Below are 27,834 nucleotides of genomic sequence, written 5' to 3' on the forward strand. Positions count from 1 at the left end.
AACAATGTAGAAAATCGGGGCAAAAAGTGTGCTGCAAAGGTACATATATTGAACTTAAATATTCTGGCACTTAGAGGAGGGTGGCAAAGAGGGGTTCCAATGACATATCACGCAGAATTTTTCCATCGAATCACGCATCACGGGTAATTTTTTTTAACCAATCACGCGTCACGTAAAAAAGTGGTAAGGTCCAAGGTCCAAGGTCCAAGGTCCAAGGTCCAAGGTCCAAGGTCCAAGGTCCAAGGTCCAAGGTCCAAGGTCCAAGGTCCAAGGTCCAAGGTCCAAGGTCCTTGGAGCGACCTAATGGAACATCGTTTGTCAATACCCTGATTTCAACCCAGTCCGTGTAAACCCAAAACTGCGAGCCTTCGCGGTAGCTTGAGTAAGTCGAGAAGTCCTCGTAACTGAAATTGCCTTTCCTCAAAGACCGCCTCACGCTCGACCATTCATGGCCGGTTTCTACCAATATGGAATTGTACCAGACAAGGTGACTAGCTATGGTCGCTAAAACGCATATACCGTCGAAATGAACGTACAAAGCTCTTGGATCAGAGTAGTTGTTAGAATAGGCCCGCAGGTACACCCATTTTTGCTTCGTCTCTCCTCAATATGACTCGCAATCTTTTTCTCAATTATCTCTTCTCCGTAACCGTTCCGGTATACGTGTTTGATGTCCTATGCAGCTAGTTGACTGGGAGTGCTCGTTGCAAAGGTACCAGCTGAAGTGCTTCGTACAGCGCCCGTTTGAATGCATCCAGGTGTGGTGCGGTGCCAAGATTGGCTAGAGATAATTCTAAAGAGTGTTGCTGAGGGGCTGTTTGAAGTGTTGGTTCCAATGAATTCATGTAAAGTGCTGTGAAGAACGTTGGTACTGAGGACACTAGCTGAAGTGCCTTGTGCACCTGTGGAGTCTAACACACACTTCTTATCAATTTCATTGGGTAAACAATATGCATATTATACGACAAGTAAGGCTGATAACGTGAAGAACACAAATTTCATGCTTCCAAAGCTTTGGTTCTTTCTCTGAATATTTTTGGATACTGCGACTAATGGATTGAAAACTGATAGTTTGTGTCTTTATATACTCTGGCGTTACGGAAAATTACCTTGATCAGACAATACTACCGTTTGTCATTTTGCGCAACCTCATGCCACTCTGGGAAGTGCGAAGATTCTGTATATCTGTTAAGACAACTGACGTCATGAATAGAATCATTTTTTTTCCGGCTTAGACGTCAATTTTCGACAACAGTTTGGTCAGAGTGCAATCTCGTAAAATAAACAAAATATTTTTATGTGACGTGGATGTTTGGATTAATACCACCGTCTACCAACATTCTTTTATCAAAAAATAAATAAAAAGGTATTTCACAAGTAAGCTATAGGACGTATTGTGACTACCAAGGTATTTCTCAAGGTCTGAATCTGACCGGAAATGTTCTTTACACGAGTTTATGTAACGCTATACTAAATAGAAACACAGCGGGTGATTGAGCCAGCATAGCAAGTGTGATTGGCGAACGAGTGATTTTAATAGGGACCTGAAGCAGTCAGGACAGCAACGCCGAGGAAGACTTCGATTAAAAAATGAATTTCTGCCTCTATTTAGAATTTAAAAAATGGCTGCAGGTGTTTGCCATCTCATACGGCGCCACACCTCAACTTCAGCATAACGTATAAGAGAAGCGTTGAGTTCCAAGTGGAAATTATAATTTGCCGTCGCGGTTTCGGTTCGCAGACGACGCAAATTGTGGTGATTTCACGTTTTTGTTTTGCATAGGACAGCTAAGAAATGTACAAAGTCGCCGTCGTGGTTTGCTTAAGGTTCCTAATATTTTAATGCCAGCAGTGAGCTGGGGAGAGAAAGAGATTTGGTACCAAGTGGGTGAGTGACTGTAAAAAATAAAGGGGGGGGGGGGGTGGGAGAGAGAATATTACAAATTTCCGTATAACCCTATCCTTAATTATCCAAACATTTATTTTAAAAAAGAACTCAAGGGCAAAAATAATAATTTACCTTTTATCGAATGCCTGATCTGAGGATAGTTGGTGCCTTACAGAAATCTTCCTAAGTACCGGCTTATGCAACATGTTAGAGAAAACAACGAGGACACCTCAAATGAGGTTCGTTCGTGTTTGGTCGTTGAAAGAATATAAGCTAGATTGTTGTATTGATAAATCGTTCGGTTAGATCGTTCAAACAGTCCTCCATTTGGCAAAGAGCTAAGAATATCATGCGCATGCTTCGGCAGCAGTCAGTTCGTTTTTGACTGATGAAAGACCAAACGCTCAATTATTGTATTGCATCGTTCGGTTCGATCGCCCGCGCGAATTGTTGAAATACCGCCACGATTTGTTTTCTTCCTTATGTTAAACATGAGCCAGAAATTGTCGTAACTTAGTGAACAGAATGCGTGCTACGCGAAGATTGTGGGGTTTCAGGATCTGCAAGCCTAATAAACTCTGTCAGATACCTAAAGGTGGTCATTCGGAACAATTTAAAATTCTGTGTCGAAAGTAACTCGGGACCACTTTAATCCTATTTCTCTTAACCCTTTACACCCTAACATCAGTTCGCATATTCTCCATACTGTTCTCTATACATTTCCTAAGGTGCTGACAAGGAGAATTTGATGTTGAACAATCAAGAGCTTCTTTTGTTGGTGATCATTTCCTTCATTCTCCTGACCTTAATTTTTTATTCAGGGTTGATATCGTAAGGAGAATCTAGATGCTGGTCACTCCTAGGGTTAGAGGGTTAAAATCAACCTTCATTTAGTATTGAGTTGATCACGGTAGCTACTAACACAATGTCACGTCCATTATCTTCTAATAAAGCATCTTTATCGATTCCCGAGAAATATTGATTTGGGATAAAATAATATGGAATTGGGCGAGATTCCCTCAAGAACTCCATCAGTTTGCTAAAAATCTGGCCTGTTGTGACTGTTTTTCCACCTGTTTCTTTCGCGTTTTCTTCAATGCAGTTGAAAAACAAGTTCTTGATCAGGTAGGTCGACAAAATGTTGAAAGGAAGAAGGGTCTTGACATGCTCATAACTGTCTCCAGTTTGGGATGACTGTTCTTCCATTTCTCCTTTCTCATCAAGTTTATGTGGGTGTTCTGCTACTGAGTGGATCGCTACATCGTCAGCAATTTTTAACGTTACTCGATCTAATGATTCGAAATCTTGAGCATCTGTCAATTTTAAGACTGAAGCGATGTTTCCTTGTTTAGACAAAGCAACCCTGCCTACTATGGTACACGGCACTGGCATAGAAGGGAATTCGCGCACCTCACTCGAAATCCCGCTTGTAGTTATGCTAACAGATTCATCAGTCGTAATTGTTAAGCACGAAGCATCTTCAGCATCCAAGTCGCTTTTCGTGCTCTCATGTTGGTCAAAATCTCTTTCTTTGCCGTGAGCATCACTGGCGAGGTATGCATCACCGGCGAGGTCGTCTTCTTCTTGCTCTGAAAACTCATATCTTTCTTTGTTTTCGTCAACGGAGACGCGATCATTATCATCATATAAAAGTATCTTGCAAGACACAGCTGGATGTAGAACCATTTTGGCGCCAACAAATGCACGCTTTTGTTCTTGTGATAGGCCGGCCATTATCAGTCTCTCAGGCAAGGAAAACGAGAGCCTCCAATAGCCGCTCTTTGGAACTAAATGACAGCCACGAGATTTGATATCGTCTGTCAATAATCTGCTCGTTTTTCGTGCTATGAGAGGCCAATGAGGCACTGGAATGGCAGGAACCAGGTCTACTGTAATAACCAAATGCTTGTAATGCAAACCAGCCCACTTTAACTTCAGATTACATGTGACAGTTCCTGAGAGTGTCCATGTATCCTCAACTAAGCTGTGTTCGGTGAGGCCCTCGATGTACATCTCCCGTGGTGCTGGGGTGTGGTCCGCAAGGCGTGTTAATGCCTGTTTGGCCTTATCCACAAATTTGGTCATAACCCTACTACTGTCCAACTGATCTCCATCAAAAAAGTCTTCATACACTCCCGATTCGTTCAATTTCTTGTGAATCACTACCTCATTGTACAAAGTGTCTTCATCAAACGTGACTGAGCACATTCGGCCAAGATCTTCGAGAAGTAACATGTAGTCAAATTCGTTGGGATCTCCTACTTTCGTTCCCTCGTAAACACTTCCAGACGGCATCAAATTGCCTTTGAACCTCATGTCAATTTTGGCTATTTCTTCTGCCCACTTAGTCATAAAATCTGCGACACTTTGCCTCATTCTATCAACTTCTGCCAAATCTATGGGTACCAGTCCAACTCCTGCCACCATGAGCATATCGCGTAAATAGCCAGGAATATCCCCAGCAGATTTCTCCCTCATAAACTCTACCAAATCTCGAGGTACCACGGACGAGTCAAATTCTTTTGCGTATATGTTTGACGCAGCGACAACCATGGTAAATATATCGTCAGCTGGAAGGCTTTGAGCTATGATATCATCATCTGAAGCACCTGAAACTGTCACATCACGCTTTGCATTGTTCGCAACATCAACAAGAAATTCCCGGCCAAATCTCAAAGCAGTGTGGTAATAGTGCCTGGACAACGCATACTGTACTGGAAGCCAGCCAGCATTGTCTGCGAGCTTGTCGTTCGCACCTGCCTCTAATAACTGAGTAACAATTTCTGGTGTTCCTCCGTAGGCAGCGTAATGAAGAGGGGTGCTGTTTAGATAATCAAGTGCATCCACGTCCGCGGAGGCTTGGATGAGTATTTCGATGATGTCGACGCGTTCAAAGACAGCTGCAAGGTGGAGAGGGGTTGTGCCGTTTTTGTCCGCAAGGTCGATGGAGATGCGAGGATCCTCTAAAAGCAATCGGACCATAACATGGTTTCCAACTTCTGTTGCGGTAGATAGAGTTGTACGTCCATCTAAGTCTTGTGCGTTTACTTCAGCTTGGCTTTGCAATAAAAGCTGGATCATTTCTTCATTATCGGAGTGAAACAAGTGTTGTAACGATGTCATTCCGCGAAAATCTCGACCTTCGATTTGAGCCCCTGATCTCAAAAGCAGCTCAGCATTAAGCACATGTGGTTCTTTGACAGCGTGATGCAACGGAGTGCATTGTTCAAAATCTGGCATATTCACATCCACATTGAATAAGAGAAGAAGCTCAATAAACTCATGAATCAACGAGGCCTCAAAGTCGAGCCCAGCAATACCGCCGTAGACAAACAAAGAATGAAGAATGTTATAACCATGTTTGTTTTGTAAGTTTGGGGATGCCCCAGCCTCTAACAACACGGTGACCAATTCTAAAAATTTGCGATGATCTGATAAAAACTTTTTGAACATAACCTGATCTAGAACAAACGACATGTGGAGAGGGGTGTCTCCATCTTCGTTCTGCAAGTTTGGGTCGGCACCCGCGTTTATAAGCAGCGAAACTATCGATATATTATTTGTTAGGTGTAATGCTGTATTACCATGTCTGTCTCTTGCATTCACGTCCACTCCATCCTGCTGCAATAAATTTTGCACTTCGTCGATGTTTAATTTCACGACCGCAGCAGGCAACTGAGACATCCTAGGACAATCCAAGAAGGGATGATAGATATTTTGATCCGGGCTCTTGCTGTCGGAGAGACAAACATGTAAAAATAAAAACAAAATAAAATTAAAACAAAAGCGAAGAAAAGCAAATTGAAAGCAAGGGGATATAAATTTTGGGACTGAATTAAACTGGAAATTTGATACCCAACTTCCGGCTTAGGCGGTAGTGAAGGGAAAGCACTTCTATTTTGCTTCAATAACATGGATCAGTCATTGGAGTTTCTCATCCCCAGGGATTTAGTCCTTTCTGTACAGCACCCCTAAAATAAATGTCTTCTGATGTCCAATTAATGATGTCACGGACCAAATTTTATCAGTAACAAGTTTCCTATAAACAATCCTAACATTGAAAGCTCGTCTGATAAACTATAATATCAAACGTAATAGTTAAATCATTGAATCTAGAACATCAAGAAGTATAGGAAATGGATGGGAGGATGTTTTGGTGTCTTGAAGATATTTTGAAAAGCAGAAAACAACGAGGGACTCTTGATATGAAGATCACATTTGTCACAAACACAAACTTACTGCGTGGTTAGTCCTGGTTCGGATGTTGTCGAAGAAGACCAGTTTTGATTGAGCTTTCACGTCTTCCCTTGGCACTCTATCGACACAACAACGCTGTGATTGGCGTGAATCGGTTGAAGCAGTCTCTGCCTCTGCAAGCGTTGGTTTCTCCACCTATCTTAGCCTACGATTTGCAACCAGCAAAGGAACAAAACATCGATGAACCCTAGAAGTCAAAGTGATGGTTGTGTACAACACATGAAATTACCGCTATTCTTATCACTGTCACGCGTGACATCTCATTTGCGACTACTTTTCCAGGATTAAAGAATTGCACACTATTCAAAGTTTAGAAAGATCGAAAATACTAATATTGTCAAATGACCATAAAATTGATTTTGGATACCCATGACGCGTCTCTACCGTTGATGGGGATGAGAATTAGTTACGTGACGCGACTGAGTTAAGGTTGCCAGGGAGACTAGAGGCGATATGGTGTTGCGTTACATTGATAAGGTATAACATTTTAATTCTCTTAATTAGTATGGTGAAAAACTGTTTAGGAAAATCATGTTTCTAATAATTAGGCTCAGCTAATGCACTTCAGATGCGTTGTGATTAATTTCGGGAAAGTTCGAAAATCGAAGGAGTGAAATCTTTCACTATCGCAAAAATTCCTTAAGATAATTATCATTTTCCATATTTGGTTTGCTTACGCTTGGGTGTAACCAACAAGTAACCATCCCATATTCTAATGAACACATTGTCATTCACAATTTAATTTGCCTGAAGCCTCAATCGGTGCGTTCCTTTACACGAATTAGTAGAGCAACAACAAAATGTCCAGCAAGGCCAAGACGAAGAAATCGACCAAGAAGCGAGCTCAGAGAGCAACTTCTAATGTATTTGCAATGTTCGATCAGTCGCAAATTCAAGAATTCAAAGAAGCATTTAACATGATCGATCAAAACCGTGATGGCTTTATTGACGCGGCTGACCTGAAAGATATGTTTGCCTCTCTGGGTAAAGACGTTACAGATGATTACGTGGAAGACATGTTGAACGACGCCAGCGGTGCCATCAACTTTACCATGTTTCTGACCCTCTTTGGAGAGAAACTTAACGGAACCGACCCTGAGGACGTCATTAGGAATGCATTCGCGTGTTTTGACGAGGAGCAGTCTGGCCAGTTGCAAGAGGATAGATTGGTCGATTTGCTGCAAACTTTAGGCGATAGGTAGAGTAATCTTTGTTAATATAACTTACAATATTTTGCTCAGTTATTGCCCAGCGTGAGTTTTATAGCGCGAATTGAGTTCCCCTTTGTGTCGTGTAAAGAACTCTTCAAGTGTTTGAAACCTTTTCTTTGCGTGCACGTACTGTTATTTGTAATTAATCGCAGTTGATTTGTTTTCTCTTTTTGTAAGAATTACCCACTGCTAGCGTTGAGAATCAATTCCACTCCTTTAAAAATCCAGGCTTGGAGTTAGAATTAATATTTTTCTTGGGAATTTTCGAGATTTGTGCAACAGATGTGATCAATTGATGATTAGAATGCTTGTCACAGACATGAACAATTAGCCTTGTTCACAACACCGTGTAATCGAACTATGCTTGTCTTTATTGTACTGAAATGTTCGTTTGTCAAAACTGTCAAATGCTATCTTGAACACTTTTTAGCTATTGTAATGTTCGTCTCTGTAAAATTATGTTTTTCGAATAGATTTGGTATTTTTCTGGCTACTTTCAAAATGTTTGTTTGTCCCATCAAATCTGAATGCGTTATCACAAAATGTGATCTTCCAATCGAACACGAATGTAATTAACATATCTACAATGAAACGTACAATTTCGTTTATCTAAATCCCGTTAAGAGCTTCATGAGCATATCTCTTCAAAACTCGATTTGACTGATAAAAGTTTCATGTTCTTTTAAACATCAGTGCAATCAAAGCGAGTGTTTTTTAACACCCAAATGCCTAACATTCTTTTCGACATTCTGTAAATCGCGGTGTTTGTTTTCACAATTAGTCGCGTTATTGAATTTTTCTTTCGTTCACATAACAGGTTTTCCGATCAAGAAATCGATGATATGTTGCATGGGGCTCCAGTAGATTCCAAAGGCAACTTCAATTACGTGAAGTTCACAAGAATAATCAAGCATGGGAAGGATGATGATTGAGAAGTCACTGTGAATAACTCGCGCAACAAGGAACTTTGTTTCCAATTTTGTATATTTCACATATGGGGCCATGTGTTTTCGGCCTGCCATTGTTGGGGGTGTAGTCTCGCCGAGACTATCTTCCCATACAAATGATTAATAAAAGCTCTCCTCAGTTACTTTGATTTTCATAGTAGGCATTCCATTACAATTACTTGCTGCGCGTATTTCTACACGTTATCAGCAGGAGCTGATAATGTGGACAGGAAATGTTATTACTTCGTAAGTGACATAGACGACTTTGCTGATCCTTCAAATTTCCCTCATCTATTGTTTCAGTTTTATTTGTGTGTTGTTTTGAGGGAGGTGTCTTGGCCTTGATATGCTCGTCTAGTTATCCCAACCGTGCCAACATGATCAAAGTACCTGAGTACCAGGCCTTCCTACAAAAGGGTGGAGGGGTGGAGCGAGAGCTTGGGGTTCTTTCTCTCCCATATCACCCCCACCCCCTCAGGGAGTCTGATACTCAAGCTATCAAAGAAGGGCATGTAGTACAAGGGAAGTCAAAGGAAAATATTTTACTACTTTGTCAGTATCTATTTCCAATGAACTCATCTCATCTTTCATCAAAAACTTCCCATAACATCCCATATCAAGATAAAACAGATCACTGGCAGTTTTGGCAGCCATATAAAATATGAGCTACAAATAATCTTTTATTTTACCTGGGATTTCACCTTCAAACACCTTAAGTGACTAATTACACTAAATGTTTTCACTCTACCTAATGTTATTATCTACTCTCTTTATCTTTAAGTTTTTATATTACTAGCTATTCACTAAATGCAAGCCAGCTACATGTAGTGTTGTACATAATAATCATATCTTACATAATATTTAACTAAAATTTTTAACTTAAAATACTTCCCATGATAGTTTTGAAGAGTGCGAGGAGTTTTTACATTACGTTAACCTAATACTTTTTTCCTTGTGAACTTCTTTTTAAAAAAAATTTTAAGCAATAATCTCTGATAAGTAAATGTGTCCTTTGTTTACACATCCTGCCATCTGCAGTAAGCTTTTAGCAGATAGCAATCATTCAAACAGATAGGACATAACATTTTGTAGAGTGCAATAACAGTTTCTTTTCAAGTAACCACTAAAGTTCTGAACATCAATGGAACAAAATTTGGCAAAAACAAACTCAAAATATCCTTGTTGGGTGGGGGAGGGTGGTGGTGGTAACGACTTTCTGTATGAAAAAAGGGGGGGGGAGAAGTAATAGATGTTCATGATCAAGGTAATTATTTTTTCAAATTCATAAATTGATGACTTTCTGGGCTTGGGTAATAAAACCGTGAAGATACATGATGCTCTAGGTTTATCTTGACAAGGAAAAAAAACCCAGCTGCCAACTGAAAAGTGCTACCAAAGGTGTTGACAATATTTGACAATGGGAAGAGGAGGGTGGGAAAGAGACTCTTACACAAGCCTCTGACTGGCATCCTGGTTGTTTTGATTAACATTTGACTGAGAGGGAAGGTCCCAAACTTTCCAAGGACTCACCCAGACCAAAGTGCTTGATTAATACCATGTTTCATGCCCTTCAAATGGCACCAGTAATAATCTTAGACCCCCAAAAATGTAACAGCTATTACTGGCATTAAAGATTACTTTTGAAACCCTTGATTGAAAATGTTTAGATTTGGAAAATTTTTCAGAATATTTCAGTTAGCTCAAGACCCAGAAAACTAAGCCTGTTGTTCTTTATCCTTTGAAATAACATAAGAGTCCTCCTCTTTAAAATTCCACCCAACTACCCCCAACAACCTATTTTCTTGAAAAAAGAAAACATGGAAATGAACTAAGCCCTAACAAAATTTATCCCAGATGAGTAGAACATCCAAAAATCACCAGGAAACCCAAAAAGATTTCTTCAATCTTCACACAGTCCTCCTGACTGACTCAAACTCGGACACTTTCATTGGAAATTTCCTGAGGAAGAAGTGAGAGGAAATGAGGGCCATCATGGAGGACCATGTGAGAAACTTAACGTCAGCGTTTCCCTAGAGCTTTCATTTCTGCCATCCAGGCATGTATTTTTGTCCGTAACTCATCATGTGGCTTCAGCATGTCAAGAGTAAGAGGGCTCCTGTTAAAAGGATCTGTCTGATCACTGCAAAGAAATATGAAAGGTCACATCAGAAACACAATTAACATAGTCACCCAGGTCTTTAAGCCAAGAAGGAAAAATTCAAAGGCTTACCAGTAATTATCATCGCTATTTGGAATATGCATGCAACTTAGAGATATTTGATTGCGAAGTGATGATAATTATATGTGAAACAATAGCAGTAAAATGACAACATTCAAAGGTATCATCCATGCAGAAGGCAGGTTTTGAATTAATTAAATCAATAAGTCTGTTAATCAAATTCTTAACAGAGGCCTAATAACTGCTGTTTTAATAACCTGTAATTATAAAATGTCTAAAAATCAGCTCTCTTTATCTTGTTGAGCCAGCATCTGTCATACATACCTCAGAAGGTGACGGCAGATGGTGGATCTGTCTACAATTTTACTTGATGTAGTAAGAATCACTGGATCAGTCATCAGTGTGTTTGTTATTGGATCAAGAAATTCTTCTGGTGGCTAAGGAGTGAACAAAAATGCACATTTATTCTACCACAAAATTTCATTTGTAATTATCCAAAATCATTCAAGCTGCAGGCCAGCATTCTTAGTTTGGATTTTCTAGATATGGATAATATAATATTTTGCAGATGAAGCAAAACCTAAAAAAGGTGTGGGTAGTGTGGGAGGAACTGAATAGTCCTGGATCCCCACTTGATCAAAAATAAATAATCTTTTCTCATTAAATGGCCAAGGTTAGACTTTGCAACTTCCTTCCTCTTTGATTGCATCAGACCCTTTTGAAAGCAAGGGTCCTGGTAGTAAAAAGGGAAATGTCACATGTTCCATGTATCTAAACCCTTTCACTCTCAAGATCTCTGTGGTAATTCTCCTTACTATCTGCCATGTAATTCTTATGATGGTAGCTGTGAGAGTATTGTATTGGATCAACTAATAATCCCCTAATTGACATTTTTCCTTATTCTCATTACTTGTCTGTTTGATATGTTATTGATATTGCGAGGAGAAATTCTGTCTTGGTCACTCTTGGGAGTTACAGAGTTAAGGTGGGGCACATACGTACATCTATCAAATCATCCTCTTCATCTTGCTGGGCAAATTCATTAACACGATCTGCAAGTTCACTAAGTCTAAAGATTACTGAAGATGGTCTTCCAATCAATCTAGAAATTTAAAAGAAAACAATGTATAATAATCCTTTTGAGATCTTTAGTAATGGTCACATTAGGAAACAATTAAATTGATAACTATGAAATAAAAGATGACCATTGTCTTTTACTTACTTGAGCACCCTCTCTGATTGTTTGAATAAATTTGGAGAGTAGGATCTTTTGTCTGAGGCAACTGCCTTGCAGAAGGAGTCTTGTTCACCAAGGTTAAGGTATATGTCAATAATATCAGAAACCAGCTTTTGAGGCTTAAAATGGAACTCTGAGAGATTTTTTGCCTAAGTCAAACAAAAGAATAAGTAAAGGGGATAAGTGTCAAAAGGAACTGTGGTGTTAGGCTGGTGGGGGGTACTAAAAGAATGCCATTCACTCTGACAAAGGGCTTAAACACCTGAAACATCCGAAAAGGTGACCAATTTACATTATCACCTCAGATGATAAATCCAAGGTTAAAGAATATTTAAGTACATCACTTTGCTTTCAGTCCTTAGTTCAAGTCTGGTAACTGATTGACACTCATCTGGTAAAATTACAAAATGAAACATAAATGTCCCAGTTACATATATCAACTGCAAATGTAATTGAATTTCTATTAATTAAATTATATCAAACCTTCAGTTCTCCCATTTTTGGTCCAACCAATCTTAGAAGGAAGTAATTTAACATATCTGCAGTCCTCCTCACCATGCAACCTATGAGAAATGGTCTGCAAAATAACAAAAAACCCTATCATCAGGAACTCCCTTTATCATACACTGACTACACTCTTAGCAGTTTTCAACACAATACTCCAATGTGTTGATCAATTTGAAGCTTCAATATCCTCTTCCCACGCAACCCCTTGGGTATTTGGATTATGGAGATAGGCTTCTTAAAATTCCACCCCCTCCCAAAAAAAAAAGTTGTGTTCAAATGCCCCACCCAATATTAAGTGATCCCTTGTCTAATCAACAAATGTTTTAAAATTTAACAAAGTCATATATAAGTTCTTACTGTCACGGTTTGGTTTTTCGCTTGTAAGCATCATTCTATGATGTAAAAATTTCCTTCCTTAGCCATTTGCTCACAAAGGTAGACTTTTTTCCTTTAAACTACTCCATACTTAAGGTTCAAATGCCTGTGGGCTGCCCAGGGGGGCAGGGGGGGTGGTGGGGTAGAAGCTATTGATTGATCAGTGCATAAGAAACATTGCTGCCCCTTAATTATACAATCTGATTGGTCAGATTTACGTATATACCCCTCATTAACATTACCCAGGCCGTTAGTAATAATGAGATAATTACAACTAATTACTCACTGTTTGATGTCAGCTGTTATATAACTCAGTGCACGGACAGTTTCATTGGCTAAGATGTTATGACTGCGAGCCATTCCACTGGTATGCTGCATCTCCTGCTGCTTCTACAAAGACCAGCTCACATTAATCAACATTGAAATTGGCTTTCATTTTACTGCAACATTACAATTTCATGTAACAATCCTCCACACTACCCTCTTGGTTCCATTTCTTCCAGTTTTAAAAACCCTGCCTGAAATTATTTGCTGCCAAAGGACTAATTGGCTCCCTATTGTGAGCTTCGAGTTTAAAAAAAATTCCCTACCTAAATACCCTGGCCACCTACTGTACAAAAACTCCATATCAACTCATTTGACCCAGTTGAGTTTTGGTCTCTAATTTTTTTGTTTGACATACTACAGCTTTAAAGAGATTCCACAATAGATTTTGTAGGTTCCCCCCACCAAAAAAAAAAAAGAAAAAGATGTATACTTCACACAGTTTACATAAAAGTTGGGAGGCATAAAAGCTAGCATTTTTTTTTAATATAATCAGTTTAAAATAAGCCTGCTCCGCCCAAGATGAGGGAGGGGAGCAGACTTATTTTAAACCAATTGTATTTAAAAAAAAAAGCTAGCTTTTATGCCTCCCAGCTTTTATGTAAACTGTGTGAAGTATACATTTTTTTTTTCTTTTCCAAGCAACTTAGGCCTAATTTCCAAATGGCCCTTTTACTCCCGAGATTCTATTAGCAATTCTCCTTACTGTCTGCCAAACCATTCTTATGATCTAAAGGGTTAATAATTAAAACTAGTCAGGGTAAAACACCAAGAGGAATGCCAAGAAATATGAAAACACCTGATAGATCCTACAAACCTGTTGTTGTGCTTGCTCTGTTAAACTCTCCCAGTCTCCACTGTCTTTCTCAGCTTGGAGCTTCTTCAGAGCTGCCATAAACTACAAATAAAAATACTTAACTTAACTCATGATTGTTGCTTACATACATAAAGAAAAAATAACACCATTTCTATGCAAATCAATCTCTCCTCTCCTTGAGTCTCCTTTTATCTTTGGTTCTAGAGCAGAACACTTTTTCCCTCTTTTCATCATGGAGTGACCTTTATCTCCAAAATTTTTTAAACAGCGTCAGAAAAATAGTCAAAGTACCTCTGTAACTCTAAATACAAAAGGTCAAATATGTTTTAACTGACAAATTCCAAAATTAGACATCTTTTGTGTACAGCCTGACTAAGAAATACCTGAAGAGCTTCATCCAGCAGAAATGTAGAATCGTTGATCAACAAATTAAGGAAACGAAGAAATAGTGGAATAGCTGTTTTCTTCTTCTTTTCATCAGCAGCCTTAAAGACAAACCAGATTCATCATTGCACAACTACACTTTCTTAATTAATAGAGGTTAGTTGGTTTTGTTGTGGATCTATGGAGCCTCATCTGAACAGGAGAGAGGTTAGAAAACTTAAATGCAGTTGGTACATGCAATTTAACGGAGTTAACAACAGTGCACTCTAGTAGTCAACTGTTTTTTGCATATGCACATGCTTCCGAATTCCATGTGCTCCTCATCTGAGGCATTCTTATTGTGCTTTAAGCATGAAGTTGCAGCATTGTGAGGACCCCTTCCCTCCCTCTTTCCACTCTTTCCCTCTTTACTAACTTAACATTAAGACCCAGAGAGACTGAACGAGATAGTGAGGTTTCAACATGGTGGTCTTATGGCACCATTCGAGGATGCCAGCCACCATGCATGCACAAAAAAAAAAAACTCAAATGTCCTGAATGGGTAACCAGGCCATAGCTGGGCTTTGACCAGCCCCAACACATCGAGTCATTGGAATTGCTATTATAATGACTATTGCTATTAATAATCATTATTATTTTCAATAAATCAAACATTACTATCATTATTATTATTATCATCATTAATATTACAAACTTTACTGCTATTCATATATCTGTGTAATCATTGCATCATACCTCTTCACCCATCTTCATCAGGGAAGCTTTGTAATCATCTTCCTGCCACATGAATTTCAAAACCGAATACATGTGATGCCGGTAACCTGGTTAAGAATATGCAATGCATGAGTTCTTTTACCTCTCAGTTGAAAATTTTCAACCAAATAAGCCAGAAAATTGGTCATGTTGTGTTCTTAGGTTAATAGGGAGTTTAAGAAAACCATGACAGCAATGGCAACAAGAATGTAACTAAACAAAAGGTTTAATGAGCAGAACAATGACAGTGCATGTGCATTATAAATCTTTGTAAATTTCTTTGTGTCCTCTGAAAAATGATGACATAAAATGACCAAACTTTGCATTGTCTCAAGAATGTGAATGATGACAGCTAATATTTTAAATTTCTATGTCTACTTTAACACTGTGTTCCAAATTCAGTTTCAAGATGGTTTTGACAGTGAGAAACAAATTTTATGACTTAGTATTGCAAAATTCGTAGGTAAAATATAAGTTCGCTGTCATTGTTTCTCAAGCTCCCTAATTAGTGTTGTTTTACATGTTAAGGAAACACAGGGACCACATTTTACTATTCAAAATTCAGGGCTATTTATTCTACATTTAGCATTTGCAGTTTTGTAAATTCCACCTGCCTATTGTTCAGTCCCTCTGAGGATCTTAATCAGTCAAGTTGGGACACACTAAGTAACAAGTATGCCACATGTCAATGTGACAATGCTCTCCAAACGAGTTAATCACTGAACGAGTGGCTTTAAATTGTTCACTCCCTGCAGCAAAACCATGGATTTGTACATCTAGCTTCAAGATAAAAATGCTGATTCAGGGATAAAGGTTGCCTAAAAAATCCTTAATGTCCAATGTGACTTGTATCTGTGTTTTGTCACCAAGACACAGAATTAATGTAGGTTGGTTACTACATTTTGAACTTTCAAGCAGGACCTCTGTCAATAACCCTTTAGCCCCTAAGAGTGACTAGCATCTAATTTCTCCTTACAATATCACCCCTGAATCAAACACAAAAGTCATGAGAATAGAGGAGATGATCACCAACTAAATCAGCTCTTGATTATGAAACAAATTCTCCTTGTCAGCCTCTTTGGAAATGTATAGAGAACAGTATGGAGAATATGCATACTGATGTTAGGGTCTAAAGGGTTAAGAAGCTCACCAAATTTCTGCTCAAACTGCATGGAATGTCCTGTGAATTCTATATCCACAAACAGTTGTAAAAGAGCCTGAGGGAGGTAGGCAGGGGCAACCTTGTGTTGAAGGAAAGCACTTTGTCTGTTGAACTATAAAATAAAAATATATTGACCAATTACAACTATGATCAAATAATAAATGCCGATAATAGAATGTTGAGCTACACAATGCCATGCATGCAGTTTTCACACTTTTATTTCCCTCCTTACAAGGAGGGAAATAAACATGCATTTGTTTATTAGCTTTGTTAGCCTTAAAAGTTGACAAACTTCAATCACTATATTGGCCCTACATGTAAATACATATGTACACAGATGAACTTTATAAGTCTCAAATTTACAGAGTAGCACCCAAATTCTAATATCTTTGAGCTAACTGCATTTATTTAATATATATCTATAACAAGCAAAATAACTAACTACCTGAAAAAGTAAGCAACTTAAACAATTGCCAACTTGCTAAATGGCATTGCTTGAGTGACAAAAAGGGGATTCCCCTCTCATGACAAAATTTGATTTTACCTTCCTTTAAAGAAGTATAAATCAGGAATCTAAGGTTTGATTCCAACTAAATCAGTGATCAGGACCATAGCAAGCAAAGAGGACAACAAATTTATTTCTGTCAGTAAATAGATTTGACAGCAAGTCACTCTTGAGACAGTGGTCTCATTAGAATTTCTACAACTTGATTTTAACCAAACATACCAAATTGACTTGTGGGACAGACAAAAGTTCACTTGAACTCTTGGATTTCTGAATGGGAACCAATGCCTCCAGAGTCTCTGCCAGTTTTGCTCTAAGATGCGGATTACGCACACGTTCAGGACTCCTTGGGATGAAAAAAATACATCAAAAGTTTATTCAATCTGTACAGCAGCTGTTCTCACATCACCAAAGAAAACTTTGACAAATCAGATAATATTTTCTTAATTGATAGCTGATTAATGAGGAACTCTTTAACTACTAATTTTACCAGAACAGCTTGAGACTGTGAAAAAATGGACACTGGAAAATTTCTTGGTAAAAAAAAAAAAAATGCTTACTAGATGAACAAAATCATCAAAAAGGCAAAAGTTAGTTAATACTCATTGATATAAAATTAGTTATTAATAACTTAACCCTTTCAAGGCACCAAAAAAATTTACCCTTCAGTTGCAATATTATTCTCTGGTTCCAGAGAACTTGGGCTACATCAGTATTATAAATTTATTTATCAATATGAGTTCATAAGGTCATCTTAATGAGGGTAGTCAAAGGAAAGAGTTTTATGTTTTCATAAATGTCTATACATACCCCATGTAAATGACAAAAAATGTTACAAGATGATGTAGAGACTTTCCTGCACTCTCCAAAGTTTCTTCACTGAAATGTCTTCAACATGAAGTAAAGGCATATATTAATATACATTAGCAAAAATAACTGTTACTCCACAGTTAAAGGTAAAACCGTTTATTCGTGTCTGCTACACACTTACTCTTAACCGAAAAGAACTCTCAGAATAAATTAAATACATGCTTTATATATACATGCAAATCCATAAGTCCCTAGTATATTACATCACTTGCATTCATTTCCACATGTGGGCATCACTATTCACTACATTTCCTCCTTTTCCTAAAATATTCATAACAAAAATCAAAGTCTTTGAATTAAGCTAGTCACCCCTTCACAACATTTGTGAAGGAAACAGGACTACACAGAGTAAGCTTAATACCTCAGAAAAATTATAAAGTCAGCCATGTTTTCCACAATGAACTCGGGGACAAACAAGAGTCCTGTAGGAGTCTACAATTAAAATGGAAATTGTATTACGTAATGTAAGAAAATAATTTCTTCCACTGTAAGAACAAATTTAATTAAACATTACTTAATTTAAAGTAATGCAGCACTCAGGAATTAAAAAAGGTAATGGAACAGTCATCAATGTTGTAAAGTTACTAACCGTAATTATCACAGCAAAACTGACTGATAAGTTTCCATGAACTAAACTTTTGCCCAAAAAAGAACTCTTTACAAGACTCTAACTAAGAACTTTCCCACAGGATGTTGAAACATTCTCACTAATTGTCCCTGTCAAGTCTCACATAAGACTACTCTCTCCTCTGCTCCAAGATCAACACACAAATGATCACAGATAAGACTAATCTCTCCTCTCCTCCAAGATCGATGCTCAAATGATCACAGCTATGCTAAGACAAGTACATCTCCTTAAAGGATGCATACAACATCTTATCACCAACCTGTGTTGGAAGAGGAATTTCCACTTCTTTAAAAGAAGTCATCTCATCAAAGCTGTCCCCAGCCAGTGCTACTTGATTCAGCCATGATGCAGTTGCTATGTAAAACTTCAGGCCAAGTTCAATGAGGGACGGGTTAAGGAGATGAGTCTGTTGTAAAATAAATGACAAGTTCAAAATAGAATGTAAAAAGAAACCTTTTGGGAGAGTTAAGCTGGTTGATCTTATGGTTTGCACACTGGACTTCAAGTGACACAGTGCACTAGCTAGGCCATTGTGTTAATTGTGTTCTTGGGCAAGACACTCCTGACCACTCTCACAGTCTCTCTCTACACAGGAGTATAAATGGGTGGTGGCAAATTATCAGGGAAATCTGACATATTGTTAAGGGGGGGGGGGGGAGAACCCACAATAGACTACCATCCCATCCAAGGGAGGTAAGTAACTCTCCTGGCTGTATCATGCTACAAGGCTAGGATCAGTTCCATCCGTATAGGTTCCTGAGCTGTTATGATCACCATAGACACTTGGAATTTTAATTGTTACAATTTATTAAACCTCTCACCTTCAGAGACAACTGTTTGATAATGCTGTTCTCAAACTGGACTTTCAGTCTTTCTAACAAAACTCCTTCAGTTCCCTGTGCTGAGGCATCTTGGTACATCTGTTGCATCTGAGAAGAGGCATACAAAAAGTTCCTTGTCAAACTACAGGACGGATTATTAAAACACTCACTCAGTAATTTGTGATTGTAACAAACAGGTTTTCAGAGGTAAATGAAGTAGCAAGAGAAAAGTAAAAGATAATGTCTGAAGAAGAAGTTATCATCTTGATCTTACACCAAATTCTCATAACTAATTTAAAAGGATATGTGTAGCAGCTAGAGGGGGGAATCAACAATCAGATCTTGGGAGTTGAAGGGTTAATCTTACTATTGATTAATTAACAAAATTAGGCCAGATAATTTTGTTAACAGAGTAGAGAATTCTCCCCAAAATGCCTGATGTATACCCTAACCAAACCCCAGTTGTGAAATGGCATAGTTACTTACTTGTGCTAACTCGTTCATGAGTTTTCTGTATTTCTCGCAGACTTTCCACAGACCTGTTAAAAAAGAGAAAGATCAGAAATTCATTTGTCTGACTATTCACTAATGGCATAATGAAGTACAATTAAAGGTTTGGCAACATTTTCATATAAACAAAACACACATTTGGTTTTCACCATGCCTAAATCATGTTTAGCCTCAATTAAGTATTATATTATTGTAAATCTAGTAAAGTAAATATGCTTAGTAAATCTTGCTGACTGCCTAAGTATCCTTCTCTCCTGGTCCTAAAAACCCACATCTCTTCTGCCCCCTCCCCCTAGAATAAATCAAACCCCCCCCCCCCCCACCTTGCAAACTGACTTATGCAAGAGTGAGATCAATTCAGACACCTGGCTCCAATTGTTTAAAGGGCAGATAGCACTATCCACTGGATAAATCACCATCCAGTGGATAAGTGTTACCAAGATGTATTTTGCTATTCAATGGATCAATAGGATTATCCACCATACCGACAACCGGAGCCTGGTCTATAAATAATCTCAATGCTTAAGAGCCATTTTGTCTGGCCTCCTCCTTGCCTCATGCTTAGTGTCACTAACCCAAGTTGAGACAATGATGAGTCATGAAAAAGCACTCTGTCACAAATCCATATGCTGGTGTGTTCTTCAGCGTAATGTTCTCTGATAGAAAAATGAAAAAATGGAAATGTTTGTATTTTTGCATACTATACAATTCACAGTTATCATAAGCTACAGAAGGGCTAAATTTAAAGAATGCAGTATGACTTAAATGGTTAAGCTGAATGGTCTGTAGTACAAGTTGTGTACACACTTTAAGTGGTACATATTGTTGTTAACTTGTCTCAGTTTCAGTCACATGTCTGAGCTACAAACATTACTTCTCCCCTTAGAGGGGATGTTAGCCCATTGCAAGTCCCCCTACCCCTACCCCCCTCCTCTGCCAGATTTTAAAAGGTCTCCAAGACTCCATGACATTGAGCTAGGGCTTGGACTTAGATCTTTTAAAGTGCAATATATGCGGTCCAATAGCTATTAGAAAACTGCATCCCCATGGTCAGAGGTACATCATTTAAAGAATTTTCTGTTTGTTTTGGTAGCAGTGCTCCTGGTATATTTGCAGATTTACTCTGACCTCTTTGCTTGCAGAAAGTATTCATTAATAGTTGTAGCAATATCACTGATTAAATTAAAATTGATAAAACCACAAAGTTCTCTGCACTACAGTGGTGTTTCTCAAACAATCCTGGTTTACCTTAACATGCAGCTTCCATCTCTGTTCATCAAAACACCAGTAAGACAGAACAAAATATGTAGCATTTGGCATTCTGAAAATTACCTTCACCTTGCTAACCACAGAGCTGGCCATTCTTACCTTCATTAGGTGGTACAACCAGTCGTGTTTCCCCATCAAGTCCGATGACATGTAATGCAGTGCCTTCTCGTGCAATGCTGTCAAAACTAACATTCACAGCACAGTACTGTGGGTTGATTTTCAAAAGCTTGGGTGAGCATGGGTCCATGAATGGCTGGCACATTTTCAGGAGCAGAGTACTAAGATTTAAAAAGAATCCATCTTGTGCTTGGGTTGCTGTAAAAAACTCTGCCATCATCTGCAGAGAAAAAAATACAAACGTAGACTGATCAAGTCTTGTAAGAATAAGAGGCCTTTAAACTGTTCAGCTTACAGGACTCAGGTCACTCAGTTTACCATTTCAGTACATCTCTCCACCTAGGAATGTAAATGGGTTACAGCAACTTTCCCAAAAGCATGACAAGTTTCTATTTTTTTTCACTCCCCTGACTTGATATTACATCTTTGTATCTTTTCCCTTTTTGAAAACCATAGCATCGCATGATTTTCTGATTTTTTAATATCATGTTAACCCTTCAACCCTCAAAGAGTGATCACTAACATTTTCTCCCTATCAGTATCACCCCTAAAACAAACATTGAGGTCATGAGAATAATGGAAATGATCACCAACTAAATACACTCTTGATTGTTAAACAAATTCTCCTTGTCAGTGCCATAGGAAATGTATAGAGAACATTATGGAGAATATGAAAACTGATGTTAGGGTGTAAAAAATGCAATCTATGAAATAAATCTTTCACCTTCTTCCTTGTTATGTTTCCATGGAGACATGCTCCAATCCAGTAAAGAACTTGGTGTTTTGCAGAACTTGATTTTTTCATGATCTCAATGACAACCTTCAAGTTTATCACAAATAAATAAAGATCAATTAGCACTTGCAGTACTCAGTGCTCAGTAATGGTACAACAATTCAGTAATTCGGAATGACCTTTCAAATATAACTTTTTGAATATCAGAAAAATGGTTCATCTTTTATCTTAAATTTCCAAATAAATCTACCATCATAATTAACTGTCAGTAACTTTTGTAGCTGCTTCTGATAGTGTAATAAGCAGTTGGTCTGTAGGGCAAAATTCAAATCTGCTTGCAGGCTAAAAAGAAGGTAGTGAGAAGTCTTATGGTCCACAGTAGACTGCCGATAACCAGTTTCTAATAAAACCCTGGCTGGTATTCAACATTTTCTGTGTTTGACAGACTGAATATAATTTTGCCTCTGGATTTAAATGGCAACAAACCTTGTGGAGTTTCTCCGACAATGTATCCAAGTGTTTGCGTAAGTTGGCCATAGTGGCTTGCATGTCAGCATGACTCTGCTCAGTTGGATGCTGGAAAAATTCCTGTCAACAGAAAATATCATCAGTGAAATGACACTCAGGCAAACAAACCAATGATGAATAGAGGTACTGTCCAAGACAATTTGGCTACACCCAAGTCAGTGCTCGAACTTTAGATCTGAACTGGATCTGGACTTCTTAATTTTCAAAACTACTGTACTTCCAAAAGCAAAATATCATGAAATCATTTTGGAGTTATCATCTACTTACAGATGGTTTGGTTGGATCCCTGGACATGCTGGTCAATGCTAATAAGAATCCTAACAAGGTTTGCTTCTCAAAGGCATGGCCTTGAATTGCACCTATAGGTGATTTCGCAGGAAGCCAGAATCTTGATGACACAAGGATCTAAAGGGATAATTGAAAATCAAATAGAAAAAAGACTGCATTGTAATATACTACATACTTAATGACTGAGTGGGAGGTTTGGATGGCAAAATATTCAGCTCAAGGTCAAGGTAAGGACTGAGTGCATTGAGGTCTGTGCATCATGAATCAGTATCATTAGTATCATAATGGTAAAATAGCTGCATAATCACCTCAGCCAGTGTGACATGCTTTGCAAAGAACAGCAGTATATCAAAATAGTTATGGATGTCAGGCTGAAGAAGTGACGAGATATCTTTGCTTCTATCGGCCAACATCTCAAGAACTGGAGAGAACATAGTCATCTACATGTAGAAGCAAATGAAAATTATGAAATGAGACAAAATAAGAGATCACAAATTGATAACAATATCAACAAAGGTTGTTTCCAACTAACTTCTTGTACTCATCTAGGTTCCATCACTAAGAGCTAACACACAGACTGTCTAAATAAATGTTCTTAGAAATTGGTAAACAAGGAAACTTTCTAAGAGATTGCCAAAGTTAAGGATTCTGAATCAGTGATTTGCAGTCTTGACAAGGAAATTCACAACTTAAATAATATTTGACTAACCAGATCATCTTTTTGTTGATGCTCCTCAACAAGACCATCCATGAACTCTAAAAGCACTTGATCTCCTATGAAACAAATAGGTTGATATCTATATTTTTGTTCTTGTTACTCAAACTGATAAATAATAATATTACAAAAATAATATTAAATAATAATATAATAATAATATTACAAATAATAATATTACAAATAATAATATTACAATATCAAAATAAATGGTATCTACAAATAATCATACGATTTAATCTGCAAATTCATCTTAACAAAATTATTTCTAATTGTGACAATTTCCAGTTAATCACATGCAAAAAGTTTGTACCTTGCATGGTCAATAGTAGTTGAAACAAGTGCTTCTGAGGGGCAGCTTTAGAAAACATTTCTGGGCTCAATAAACAAGTCCTTGGAAAGATAACAAAAAAGAAAAATTTAAACTACCTTTTTAGCAAGTGTGTATTTACATAACATTAACCGTCTAGCACCTAAAAATTAGCAACATGTAACTTCTCCTTGCAATTCCGATACATTATTCTGCAAATGGGTAACAAGAAGAGACAAGCTCATCAATTAGAGGGTCATATCTTGATATGGCACCAATTTCTCCTGTTTTGTTTAGGAGGAAATGAATGGCAGCCAGGAGGGAGAATTACTAGTAGAATCTTGGGAGTTAAAGGTTTAAAACTTTATTTGGTTTAGCCACACACTTACTTCAGACAAAAGCCATACTTGTAGAACAAGATATCCAATACTTGACAAGTTAGAATAACCTTAATCAATATAATAAATTTAATTTTGCAAATGAAAAGCCTACCCTGCATAAGACAACACCAGTGTTCTTGCTCTGTCTGTAATTTCCACAAGAGACGCATCCTTTTCCTTCAAATGGAATATTCAAAAAGAATTTCACCTTACAAAATGCTACAGCTAGGATCAGGATTTATTTGGTGAACAATTTATTTATTTCTCCTTTTCTTTCTCTTCAATCCAAAGCTTAGAGTCTTTCTTTTTCAGCTTAGCAGGTGACTAGAGTTCAAATAAAGGGAATTAATTATTTTTAAACAAATGGTGAAAGAGAGGGAGAAAAAAGAATTTTAAATGGGGTTTTTAAACTTGTCAATCACATAGTTGTACCTTTTCTAAAGTACAGAAGACAAAAAGAACAGATACTTTTTATATTTTCATACATTGATCAGAAATCAGGTGGGAAGCTTCGATGTTATATGAAAAATTTACCTTCCATTTCTTGCACTCCTCAGTGGCTCTTTTGTAACAGGAGGCCAAGTATTTTACATTTGAAACTTCTCCTGCTTCAATCTCAGCTGTAAGTGATGACATACGAGCACCGCCTGTGATCACCACATGGGAACGAGGCTGATTCATACTTAGCCGCTCCATAATGGCCTGATAATAGATAAATTTTTAATTTTAAATCGATATTGTTGATGGGAAACAATATGATTTAAATTGACAAGTAAAATCGCCAGGTAATTTTCTATCAAATCTAATTATGACAAAACCATAAAGCTTTTTCCAAGAGTAATCCAAGGCATGTAACAATTTATTTCCAATGACCCTCACTCACATCTTATTTCTATACTTGCTTGATTTGTTTCAATGGAATTCATACAAAAAACATTGGGAAGCTAAAATTTGCCAAAACAAAGATGTTGACTAAGAATTCAGCTTTTCCAAGAAGTAAAAGCTTTTTATTTTCCATAGTATTCTCTGTACGTTTCCTGAAATGCTGACAGGGAGAATTTATCAAAAAAGCAAGAGCTTCACACCTTCTTTAGTAGGTGATCATTTCCTTTATTCTCATGACCTTAGTGGTTAATTTAGGGATGACATTGTGGGGAGAAATTACATGCTAATCACTCTTTGGGGTCAAAGTCTCATTAAAAATGCAGTCAGTCACTGTTCAGATGTCAACTCCCTTTTAAGCTTTGCAGCATTTTGAAAAAAAAAAACCATTTGTATCCAATGTAGATAAAACATAACTATGGAAAAAGAAATGAGAACTTTTTAGTTAACCTCATCAATGTTGGTCCACTGAAGAATTGATCCCTCCTCAGTACTAGCAGTATTGCGCAAATAGACACATCTTTTTGGGAGACCACCAAATTGTTTCTTTCCAAGACGATCTCCATCTAAATATCAGTCAGGAATTTAAAAAGATTATGATGCTAAGATATAAAAAGTTTTTAGTGAGACTTAAAATATAATACAAGAGAAGTAACCACTTCCTTGTCAACTTAATTGATCATTATATAGCTTGGTCAGCCATGCTCAGGCAATCCTATAGAAATGGGAACCTGTTTCAGTTCTAACTTGAAGAAACAAACTAAGGTAATTTTTTTTTTTATCCTAGAATCTCTTTTGCAACTATCCACCAATCACTCCTCCAATTGAACTGTGTCCTTTCCAGTTCAAATATAATTTCAAACCTTTTAAAATTATTTTTCATATCATAAAATAATTAATATGAGTTTGATTGTGCCAGATGAAAAAAATATTTGCCACAGGTCATGAAACATGGATGTTGCTGTGTTAAATCTGCATGTCATAACTTCAAACATATATTTTTCAGATCAATATCAGTATCTGGGCAACTGCCCACCAACCCCTCCCCTAACTCAATAACAAGTTGGGGTTAATTTTGGGTTAGGGGAGGGGTAGGTGGGTGTTTGCCCAGATACTGATATTGATCCTATTTTTCTTTCCAGCCCTCCCACTTGGTTAACCCTTTAAACTCCCAAGATCTAATTGTTGATTCTCTCCTCTAGCTGCTACCCATTTCCTTGTAAATTGGTTACAAGAATTTGGTATTCAATAAAGGCAATATCTTGTACCTGATAAGTTTGAGTAATCTCACTACCTGTTTATGGGATAATGTATGGATATTATGAGAAGTTACATGTTAATCATTTTTGGGAGTTAAAGGGTTAATAGTTATTCAGTATTAATTTATCATTATTTACGATATTTTACCATTATTTACGGTGATCAGGAACACACGCTGAAACATGTCATTCACTATCCATGCTTTTTCTTCCTCGTTTATCTGGGCATCATTTTTTGTATTGGGTTTTGAATCATTGTCAATGATTCCTTTTGCTGAAACATTTGGTGCTGATGTCTTTGAAGAGTGTTTTCTGAACTCTTCTGCCTCTTCAACTGATCGAAAGAGGGCTGCAAAGGGGTTCTGGTCCATATCTGATTCAAAAGGCAGCAACTAATCCCTAAAAATGGAAACATAAATATAAGTTGAAATCTGCTCAATCCTTTCACAACCAAGATCTCTTTAGTAATTCTGCTTACTGTTTGCCATACAATTCTCATAATGTTCATTCTAAGAACTTGGTGTTGGATCAATTAGTAATCCCTTGATGGATATTTTTCTATATTCTCATCACTTGTCTGCTTGATACTGTTTTGATATTGTAAGTAGTAGTAGTCTTTATTTCCCCACAAGATAAAAAATACATATCTCATGTCACAATATTTGAGTAAAAAGTACAAAGTACATATATCCAAGTTATTTACAATTAAAATACGCTCACATAGCTAAATTGTATTTAAAAATTAAGCGATTAATGTAAGAGTTCTTGAATCTATCTGTATTAACTTATTATGTAAGGAGAAATTCTGCCTTGGTCATTCACAGGATTTACAGGGTAAAAGGTTTAAATGACATTACCAACTTGGCAAAGCAAGGTAGTATCATCTGTTTTGGAATCAAGAGCTGTGTTAGTTTAAGTCTAAAGATCTTGATAAGTGTCACCACTCTAAGGGAAGGGTTAACATGCATGTTGCAGACTCCTATGCTAGTCTGGGTTTATATTTTAATTCCTACCGCAAAGCATAACTAGAATCAGTGATTTTTTCCCCTCAGTGGAATGTAAGCCTCTTTCTAGAATGTCTTTAACAGAGCTGTTGTTTCTTAGTGACAAATTTAAAATCCATTACTATCACTGACAGTAACCAGACATGTTTGATAAAACACAAAAGTTGTTGTCACAAATGGAAAATTACATAATAATGAATAAGACCAGGATGCTCACCCCAAAGCTGACAGGAAGCCTATAAAAGTTTAAAAGGTGACAGTATGTAGCAAAATTTTGATAAGATTACGAGGAAATTTTAAGTCTCTAGTTATTTAACTGCAAAACATGATATTCGTTCACCTAACTTCTCTTACCAATATAAATACAATTAACAGAAGTCATGTGATGAGAATGACGCACTCGTTTAAAATTTGTTCACCTGATATAAATCCAAATTCTTCTTATTTACAAATAAGGAAACACACGGCACATAGCTAGAGGGAAAATTCTCTAATCACCTTTTAGGAGTGCGTCGAACTCGAATCGTAGGATTAATGATGGTAAACGTTCATTACTTCATCTCAAATATAAAACAAAACAAAGCACACAAATTTTCTGATTATTTCAACGCCGTTCTTTATGTCTTAATAATAGGTCAGCACCGCTTCTATACAAGTGGGCCAATACGTTTCCACGAGAATACTTATTAAAATAAAACATCACGTAAACAAGTTGTGTTTAATTTAAAGAAAACTATGATTAAATGTAAACAACTTTTCATTTCATTACCTTTAGATCCTTGAGGAGCTTTCCATCTACCACATTTTGCGGAGAAATCGCGTAGAAACTCAACGACCAAGAATAACCTGAAATAAATTAAGGACGGATGCGCACCTACGCTTTAGAGTCACTTCACTGCATCGTCATGTTAATGTTAAGATGACTCAGAGTTTCTTGGAAGTCTGAGTACTAATTAGATACCGCTGATCAAGAT

At 37.4% G+C, this 27,834-nt stretch overlaps 3 protein-coding genes across 4 annotated transcripts; 1 reads left to right on the plus strand and 2 right to left on the minus strand.

The window, feature by feature from the left end:
* Nucleotides 1-1,947: 1,947 nt before the first annotated feature.
* Nucleotides 1,948-6,326, minus strand: LOC131779504 (uncharacterized). Its single transcript, XM_059096066.2, has 2 exons — nucleotides 6,128-6,326; nucleotides 1,948-5,621 (listed from the first exon to the last, which is right to left on the minus strand). Exon 2 carries the CDS (start codon nucleotides 5,570-5,572, stop codon nucleotides 2,768-2,770), a length of 2,805 nt encoding a protein of 934 aa, XP_058952049.2. The 5' UTR covers nucleotides 5,573-5,621; nucleotides 6,128-6,326; the 3' UTR covers nucleotides 1,948-2,767.
* Nucleotides 6,327-6,854: 528 nt separating this feature from the next.
* Nucleotides 6,855-8,452, plus strand: LOC131779506 (myosin regulatory light polypeptide 9). The gene is made up of 2 exons (XM_059096069.2): nucleotides 6,855-7,343; nucleotides 8,174-8,452. The coding sequence occupies exons 1-2, from the start codon at nucleotides 6,946-6,948 to the stop codon at nucleotides 8,286-8,288; spliced, it is 513 nt and encodes a 170-aa protein (XP_058952052.1). The 5' UTR covers nucleotides 6,855-6,945; the 3' UTR covers nucleotides 8,289-8,452.
* A 486-nt stretch (nucleotides 8,453-8,938) lies between these two features.
* Nucleotides 8,939-27,779, minus strand: LOC131779507 (ubiquitin conjugation factor E4 A). 2 transcript variants are annotated; one of them, XM_059096070.2, is made up of 29 exons: nucleotides 27,630-27,779; nucleotides 26,005-26,255; nucleotides 25,048-25,163; nucleotides 24,250-24,417; nucleotides 23,828-23,892; nucleotides 23,339-23,418; nucleotides 23,020-23,084; nucleotides 22,619-22,750; nucleotides 22,290-22,427; nucleotides 21,981-22,082; nucleotides 21,486-21,581; nucleotides 20,744-20,981; nucleotides 19,951-20,031; nucleotides 19,352-19,404; nucleotides 18,866-18,973; nucleotides 18,304-18,450; nucleotides 17,778-17,848; nucleotides 17,357-17,434; nucleotides 16,769-16,892; nucleotides 16,030-16,153; nucleotides 14,862-14,947; nucleotides 14,126-14,227; nucleotides 13,743-13,823; nucleotides 12,888-12,991; nucleotides 12,203-12,296; nucleotides 11,705-11,868; nucleotides 11,485-11,584; nucleotides 10,807-10,919; nucleotides 8,939-10,443 (listed from the first exon to the last, which is right to left on the minus strand). In XM_059096070.2, exons 2-29 carry the CDS (start codon nucleotides 26,225-26,227, stop codon nucleotides 10,323-10,325), a joined length of 3,174 nt encoding a protein of 1,057 aa, XP_058952053.2. In that variant the 5' UTR covers nucleotides 26,228-26,255; nucleotides 27,630-27,779; the 3' UTR covers nucleotides 8,939-10,322. The 2 variants fall into 2 exon arrangements, with proteins under 2 accessions (XP_058952053.2, XP_066016402.1); XM_066160305.1 differs by lacking the exon at nucleotides 27,630-27,779 and adding an exon at nucleotides 27,078-27,172.
* Nucleotides 27,780-27,834: the final 55 nt, after the last annotated feature.

This window comes from Pocillopora verrucosa, chromosome 13 (genome assembly GCF_036669915.1).
Source record: "Pocillopora verrucosa isolate sample1 chromosome 13, ASM3666991v2, whole genome shotgun sequence".
Classification (NCBI taxonomy): domain Eukaryota; kingdom Metazoa; phylum Cnidaria; class Anthozoa; order Scleractinia; family Pocilloporidae; genus Pocillopora; species Pocillopora verrucosa.

Bases quoted from the DNA above. Each gene is read 5' to 3' on its own strand.
- LOC131779504 (XM_059096066.2), bottom strand. From the start codon at position 5,572: ATGTCTCAGTTGCCTGCTGCGGTCGTGAAATTAAACATCGACGAAGTG.
- LOC131779506 (XM_059096069.2), top strand. From the start codon at position 6,946: ATGTCCAGCAAGGCCAAGACGAAGAAATCGACCAAGAAGCGAGCTCAG. The intron at 7,344-8,173 runs GTAGAGTAATCT...TTCACATAACAG, and splicing joins CTGCAAACTTTAGGCGATAG to GTTTTCCGATCAAGAAATCG.
- LOC131779507 (XM_059096070.2), bottom strand. From the start codon at position 26,227: ATGGACCAGAACCCCTTTGCAGCCCTCTTTCGATCAGTTGAAGAGGCA. The intron at 18,974-19,351 runs GTAAGTAACTAT...GCCTCTTCTCAG, and splicing joins TCATGAACGAGTTAGCACAA to ATGCAACAGATGTACCAAGA. The intron at 17,849-18,303 runs GTTGGTGATAAG...TTTTAATTGTAG, and splicing joins AAATTCCTCTTCCAACACAG to ACTCCTACAGGACTCTTGTT.